The sequence below is a fragment of the Telopea speciosissima genome, unplaced genomic scaffold (assembly GCF_018873765.1).
Source record: "Telopea speciosissima isolate NSW1024214 ecotype Mountain lineage unplaced genomic scaffold, Tspe_v1 Tspe_v1.0156, whole genome shotgun sequence".
In the NCBI taxonomy this organism is placed as follows: Eukaryota; Viridiplantae; Streptophyta; class Magnoliopsida; order Proteales; family Proteaceae; genus Telopea; species Telopea speciosissima.
The window spans coordinates 1-7,623 of NW_025317492.1; the positions used below are offsets into that span (position 1 = coordinate 1).

The following is a 7,623-nucleotide window of genomic DNA, read 5'->3' on the forward strand; positions in this document are numbered from 1 at the left end:
CATTTTTGGGTTTGATATTTTCTAAAAAGTGTCCATATCTCTTTTTAGACGTGTGGATGCGATGTTGAGGGTCGTAACCTTCGAATCGATACCTATTTTTGACACATGTTCAATTTCGATTTAAACCAGACTAGGTGGGTCATTCTGGGTTATTTGGGGGCATTTCTATATTTTTTTGGGTTTGGGATTTTCTAAAAAGTGTCCTTATCTCTAATTATAAGTTTGGATGCGATGTTGAGGGTCGTGACCTTCGATTCGATACCTATTTCGACATATGTTCATTTTCGGTTTAAACCAGACCGGGTGGGTCATTTGAGGTTATTTGGGGGCCTTTTTGTACTTTTTTGGGTTTGGTATTTTCTAAAAAGTGTCCTTATCTCTTATTACATGTGTGGATGCAATGTTGACGGTGGTGACCTTTGAATCAATACCAATTTTGGCATATTTTCATTTTCGGTATAAACCTGACCGGGTGACTTGTTTGGGGTTATTTGAGGGCATTTTTGTACTTTTTTGGGTTTTGTATTTTCTAAAAAGTGTCCTTATCTCTTATTAGACGTGTGGATCCGATGTTGAGGCTCGTGACCTGCGAATCGATATTTATTTCGATAAATGTTCATTTTCGGTTTAAAGCAGAACAGGTGGGTCATTTGGGGTTATTTGGGGGCATTTTTGTATTTTTTTGGGTTTGGGGTTTTCTAAAAGGTGTCCTTATCTCTAATTAGACGTGTGGATACGATGTTGAGGGTCGTGACCTTCGAATGAATGCCTATTTTGGCATATGTTCATTTTCGATTTGAACCAGACCGGGTGGGTCGTTTGGGGTTATTTCGGGGCATTTCTGTCCTTTGTTGTTTTGGAATTCTCTACAAAGTGTCCTTATCTCTTATTAGACATGTGGATGAGATGTTGAGGGTCGTGACCTTCGAATCGATACGTATTTCGATATATGTTCATTTTCGGTCCAAACCAGACCAGGGGGTCGTTTAGAGTTATTTTGGGGCTTTTCTGTACTTTTTTGGGTTTGGGATTTTCTAAAAAGTGTCCTTCAAAGTGTCCTTATCTGTTATTTGACATGTGGATGGCAAATGTTTATTTTCGGTTTAAAGCAGAACAGGAGGGTCGTTTGGGGTTATTAGGGGGCATTTCTATATTTTTTTGGGTTTGGGATTTTCTAAAAAGTGTCCTTATCTATAATTTGACGTGTGGATGCGATTTTGAGGGTCATGACCTTTGAATCGATACCTATTTCGACATATGTTAATTTTTGGTAAAAACCAGACCAGGTGGGTCGTTTGGGGTTATTTGGGGTCATTTCTGTACATTTTTGGGTTTGATATTTTCTAAAAAGTGTCCATATCTCTTATTAGACATGTGGATGCGATGTTGAGGGTCGTAACCTTCGAATCGATACCTATTTTGACACGTGTTCATTTTCGATTTAAACCAGACCAGGTGGGTCGTTTGGGGTTATTTGGGGGCATTTCTATATTTTTTTGGGTTTGGGGTTTTCTAAAATGTGTCCTTATCTCTAATTAGAAGTGTGGATGCGATGTTGAGGGTCGTGACCTTCGAATTGATACCTATTTCGACATATGTTCATTTTTTATTTAAACCAGACCGGGTGGGTCGTTTGAGATTATTTGGGGGCCTTTTTGTAATTTTTTGGATTTGGTACTTTCTAAAAAGTGTCCTTATCTCTTATTACACGTGTGGATGCGATGTTGACGGTGGTGACCTGTGAATAAATACCAATTTTGGCATATGTTCATTTTCGGTATAAACCTGACCGGGTGAGTTGTTTGGGGTTATTTGAGGGCATTTTTGTACTTTTTTGGGTTTTGTATTTTCTAAAAAGTGTCCTTATCTCTTATTAGACGTGTGGATGCGATGTTGAGGGTCGTGACCTGCGAATCGATATTTATTTTGATATATGTTCATTTTCGGTTTAAAGCAGAACAGGTGGGTCGTTTGGGGTTATTTGGGGGCATTTCTGTATTTTTTTGGGTTTAGGATTTTCTAAAAGGTGTCCTTATCTCTAATTAGACGTGTGGATACGATGTTGAGGGTCGTGACCTTCGAATCGATGCCTATTTTGGCATATGTTCATTTTTGGTTTAAACCAGACCGGGTGGGTTGTTTGGGGTTATTTCGGGGCATTTCTGTCCTTTTTTGTTTTGGAATTCTCTACAAAGTGTCCTTATCTCTTATTAGATGTGTGGATGCGATGTTGGGAGTCGTGACCTTCGAATCGATACGCATTTCGACATATGTTCATTTTCGGTCCAAACCATAACCGGTGGGTCGTTTAGAGTTATTTGGGGCATTTCAGTACTTTTTTTGGTTTGGGATTTTCTAAAAAGTGTCATTATATCTTATTTGACGTGTGGATGGCATATGTTCATTTTCGCTTTAAACCAGACCAAGTGGGTCGTTTGGGGCTATTTGGAGGCATTTCTATATTTTTTTGGGTTTGGGATTTTCTAAAAAGTGTCCTTATCTCTAATTTGACGTGTGGATTCGATGTTGACGGTCGTGACCTTCGAATCGATAGCTATTTCGACATATGTTCATTTTCGGTTTAAACCAGACCGGGTGGGTCGTTTTGGGTTATTTGGGGGCATTTCTATATTTTTTTGGGTTTGGGATTTTCTAAAAAGTGTCCTTATCTCTAATTTGACATGTGGATGCGATGTTGAGGGTCGTGACCTTCGAATCGATACCTATTTCAACATATGTTCATTTTCGATTTAAACCAGACCAGGTGGGTCGTTTGGGGTTATTTGGGGTCATTTCTGTACATTTTTGGGTTTGATATTTTCTAAAAAGTGTCCATATCTCTTTTTTTTTTCGATAAGTAAGAAGATTGTATTAGAAAAGGAGGAAAAACTACAAAAGAAGGCATTCTCTAAGAACCCGACAAGGGGAAGAGAACCCAAAGCACGATGGGACAGGCCCCATCAAACAAGAACCGAGCCAAAAAGGCTACGGCCTGTAATAAGTGACAAAATCTGAGTCCTGTTCAAGGTAGTGAATAAGGGCAGGGGGGAAATCTCCAGGATCCCAAACTACCCCATATGAGTCGCAAGGGACTGCAGCCATAAAATCTGCTGGTCGATTTTGTTCTCTCCAAACATGGGTGAATTCTTTCATTCTCAAATCATTTGCCAAAGCAAGGATTCTACTCTTGAGAGGTTGTACTTTCCAAGGTCCTACAACCTTGCCAGAAATAGTGTCAATCGCCAACTTGGAATCAGATCTGATAGAAACATCAAGGATTCCTCTCTCTATGCAAAGGGAGATGCCTCTATGTATAGCAACCAGCTCCATGGAGAGAATGCAAAGTTCAAGCCCTTGGTTAGCAAATGCAGCTACAGGTTGTCCAATCGCATTACGAATCACTCCTCCAAACGCAGCTCTACCATCGGACAACGAACCATCACAGTGAAGGGACCACAAATTGTTAGGAGGTAAGAACCACGAGCATGGTCTCGGCATCCTAATAGCCCAATGAACTTGCAAGTTCTAGGCCGAAGCAATGTGGGAATTAGCAGGACTAGGATCCCCACTCAAAGAACCAGATGTGACTACAGTCCTAACATCCCCCTTGATAGCTTCCACAATCTGATCCTTAGATCTAGCCTTTTGCCGAAAAATTCTGAAATTTCTTTCAAACCAAATATGCTTGATAGTGGCACAAAATGCAAGCTTTAAAACCACACCTAAGCTCCCCGCTCTTCTTGCCGCATAACGAACCCAAATGGCAGCATCAAATATGTTCATGGGAGCCTGTCCATGAAGAGAACACATACCAAAGATCCTCCTCCAAATATCAATGGAAAAAGGGCAAGCAAAGAAAATATGGTTTCTGCTCTCAATACCAGCCCAACAAAACTCACAACTATGTTGAACCGGGATCCCCCTGTGAAGAAGATTATCCCTAGTGGGGAGAGCATCGACCAGACACCTCCAAGAAACAAAAGAGTGGGACTTAATGCTGCCTTCAAACCAAACTGCTTCACTCCAATCCACGGGGTTGGCCTTCACACGGGTGGCATTCCAAGCCGATTTGGTTGAAAAGATACCTGTCGGATTGCCAGTCCATATTACCAAATCCGGGTTGTCACCATGCAACTTATCAATGGAGGGGAGGGCTCTCCACACATCAATAAGGTCAAAAGAGGTTGAAGGGCCAGGCAGCCAGTCTCCATCCCGAACAATTTCCTTGACAAGTGCATGATGGGCTGCAAGCGCATAAGATCCCGCATCATAGCAAATCCTACTACCAAACCTATTAAAAAGGACTCCCTCTGGGTGCCACTTATCGAGCCAAAGTTTGGTGGATCTGCCATTGCCAATGAAGGTATTAATTAAAGGCAAAGCCTTATCTCTATATTTCAAAACTTTCCTCCAAACCCAAGAGCAATTTTGCAACACCTTGACTGTCCAAAGCGATTCTTGCTTGAGGTACCTCTGCTGGACCCAATGCACCCAAAGTCGGTTTTGCTTGGAGGCAATCCACCAGATTTGCTTCATAATACCAGCCACATTCATCTCCTTAACCCGCTTAAGCCCAAGACCTCCTTCAGTTTTAGGCTTGCAGACCGCATCCCAAGAAATGAAGTGCATTTTCCTTTCAAGCGAGGGGCCTGACCAAAGGAAATTAGAAAACATGGACTCAATCTGTGAGATAAGGTTACCTGGCAGCCCAAAAATACCAGCCCAGTAAATGTAGCATCCTTGGAGCACGAAGAGATAAGTTGGAGACGCCCAGCATAAGATAAAAACCTGGCTTTCCATCCTTCCAATTTCCTTCTAACCAAATCTAAAATAGGACTGCAATCTTTCAAGGACAGCCTACCCGAGACAAGAGGGACGCCGAGGTACCTGATAGGGAGAGTGGTCTCAGAGAAACCCGTTAATTCCAAAAGTTCCATACTACTAGTTTGGGTTAGGCCCCCTACAATAATAGAGGACTTAGATCTATTGAGATGCAGCCCTGAAAGACTTGCAAACTCGTCAAGACCCCCCAAACTAGCCAAAACAGATTCGCGATTGGCCTTCACAAAGATCATTAGGTCATCCGCAAATATAAGGTGAGAAAGATGTAGAGCTTTACATCTAGGCAGCAATTTGATTTGACCATCTACTTCCAGCCTTCGTATAATTCCTGAAAAAGCTTCCATGGCAATAGTGAACAAATAAGGAGAGAGCGGGTCACCTTGCCTGATACCTCTATCTCCCTTGAAGTAACCTGTGGGGCTGCCATTAATGAGAACAGAGAACATGGGTGTGGTAACACAAGCCTTAACCCATCCAAGGAATTTCCCTGTGAAGCCCATTCTTTCCATCACTCCAAATAGAAAGTTCCTGCTCAAGGAGTCATAGGCTTTATGGAGATCAACCTTCAACACCACAGTGGGGTTGGCTGCTTCTGCTCAATTCCTCTCACAATATCATGGCAAACAAGAATATTATCAACTATAGATCTTCCTTTGATAAAAGCTGATTGATTGAAACCGATCACCTCGCCGATAACCTTCTGGAGTCTATTAGAGATGATCTTAGAAATGATCTTATAAAGCAGATTGCAAAGGGCAATGGGTCTATAGCCCGCAAAGGAGGAAACATCTCCAGATTTAGGGATCAGAGAAATAAAGGTAGCATTAACAGAATAGGGCATAAGGGAGTTCTCAAAAAACCATTTAATAGCCTTGATAAGGTCCTCCTTAATAATCTCCCAGGTTGTTTTGTAAAATCTAGCCCTGAAACCATCAGGCCCTGGGGCCTTAGAATCTTTCATAGCAAAGACCACACCCTTGATCTCCTCTCTACTAATCTCCCTTTCCAATTCCAATATCTGAATTTCAGAAATAGCACCCAAAAGGTGGATAGAATTTGGGCAGGTTCCCTCATCAATTGAATCAGTCCCAAATAAATTACAATAAAACTTTACAGCCTCTTCTTTAATCCTTTTTGGTTCTTCAACCAACACTCCATTCGATCAACAATCTCCGTAATATGCTTTCTATTGAATCTTGCGCATGGACTTATGAAAAAAACTGTTATTTCCATCACCTAGTTGGAGCCACTTCACCCTAGATTTCTCCTTTAGGACCCTCTCCTCCATTTGCAAAGCACTCCAGAGCTTGCCCTTGGCCTCTCTCTCTAGGATAATTAGAGAATCATCCATCGGATTCAAAGATATATCAGCCTGAATTCGGAAAGTTCCTCCTCACCACCTTGACAGAATGAAAAACATCCCCAAAATCCTCCTTATTCCACCTCTTCACTCAAGCTTAACATTCCTTAACTTTGCAGGAAACAAAGAAGAGGATTGGACTGTGGCTTTATAGGGAAAGCCCAGCCTTTCTTAACCACTTCAAAGTAATCTCCATGAGTAGTCCAGGCATCGAAAAATTTGAAAGGCTTTGGACCTGAATTGAAATTGTCCAACAGCTTAAGGATAATCGGACTATGGTCAGAGATACCAGGGCAAAGGAAATTCGCCTCAGAAAAACTTAGTTTATCCAGCCAATGGCTGTTAACTAAGACCCGATCAAGTTTACAACAAATTCTGCTGCTGCCTTTTTGGTTATTACTCTAAGTAAACATTTCTCCTTTCCACTTCAAATCAGCTAGGCCCGAATTGAAAATACAAGCGTTAAAGTCCTCTACAGCCCCATGAAGAATGGCCTCCCCTCCAAGCTTCTCATTCTGATGCCGAACAACATTAAAATCCCCCATTACAGCCCAGGGGTCGATCATACCAGCAGTAATTTCCTCTATGTCCTTCCACACTCAAGCCTCCCCTCAAGAGTATTAAAAGCATAAAAGCGGTGCGGTGGCAGGCCAAAGAAGAACCAAGAATTCCAACTTTCAAATGAATAAATTGAGGTTTAGATTTAATGATCTCAACCTTTAAACTCTCCTCATCCCAACCAATCCAAATTCGGTATGGTGTTCGGACTACGATTATGAGTGAATTTCCATCCCCTTTTAAGGTTTTGAAAAGTAGTATTAACATTATTCTCCTTAACTTTTGTCTCCAAAAGAATAGCCAACTTATACTCCTTGGCAGCAAGCATTCTTTTAACACTTCTTTGTTTTTCAGGGGCATTCAGCCCTCTCACATTCCAGCATAGACTATTCATTAGGAACGATTAGAAGGAGGGGTTGGAGCCAGCTTCTTACCCCCCAAAGCCAATCCAATCTCAGTCCCCTTCACAGCCGAACTAACATTGGAAGTGATTTCAATACGCTGAGGCTTGAAAGAAGCCAAAAATCTTCTCCTTCCCTGCTCCCTTAGTCCTCTCCCCTCTTTATCTGAATTTAAAACAATGGGGATAGTGGGGTTGGACATACCTTCAAATGTGGGGTCTTTCAAAGATAAGCTAGCCGAATCCTTTCTTCCTTTGGTGGATAGGCTGGCAGTTTTGGAAATCAAATCTGGCCGGGCAACTTCTTTAGCTCCTTCTTCAATGACATCACCATCCAACGTGGCCCCCTCATCAAGAATCTTCAAAAGAGAATCCCTAATAGAGCTCCCCCAATCAGCATTGCTTACCAAAACTGAAGTGGAAGAATTATTACCTTCCATAAGTGCCCCACTCTCCTTCTCTC

General features: G+C 41.8%; 2 protein-coding genes across 2 annotated transcripts; both read right to left on the reverse strand.

The window, feature by feature from the left end:
• Nucleotides 1-2,985: 2,985 nt before the first annotated feature.
• On the reverse strand, nucleotides 2,986-3,498 carry LOC122647780. The gene has a single exon (XM_043841096.1). It carries the CDS (start codon nucleotides 3,496-3,498, stop codon nucleotides 2,986-2,988), a length of 513 nt encoding a protein of 170 aa, XP_043697031.1.
• Nucleotides 3,499-3,525: 27 nt separating this feature from the next.
• On the reverse strand, nucleotides 3,526-5,351 carry LOC122647781. Its single transcript, XM_043841097.1, has 2 exons — nucleotides 4,888-5,351; nucleotides 3,526-4,345 (listed from the first exon to the last, which is right to left on the reverse strand). The coding sequence occupies exons 1-2, from the start codon at nucleotides 5,349-5,351 to the stop codon at nucleotides 3,526-3,528; spliced, it is 1,284 nt and encodes a 427-aa protein (XP_043697032.1).
• Between the last annotated feature and the right edge of the window lie 2,272 nt (nucleotides 5,352-7,623).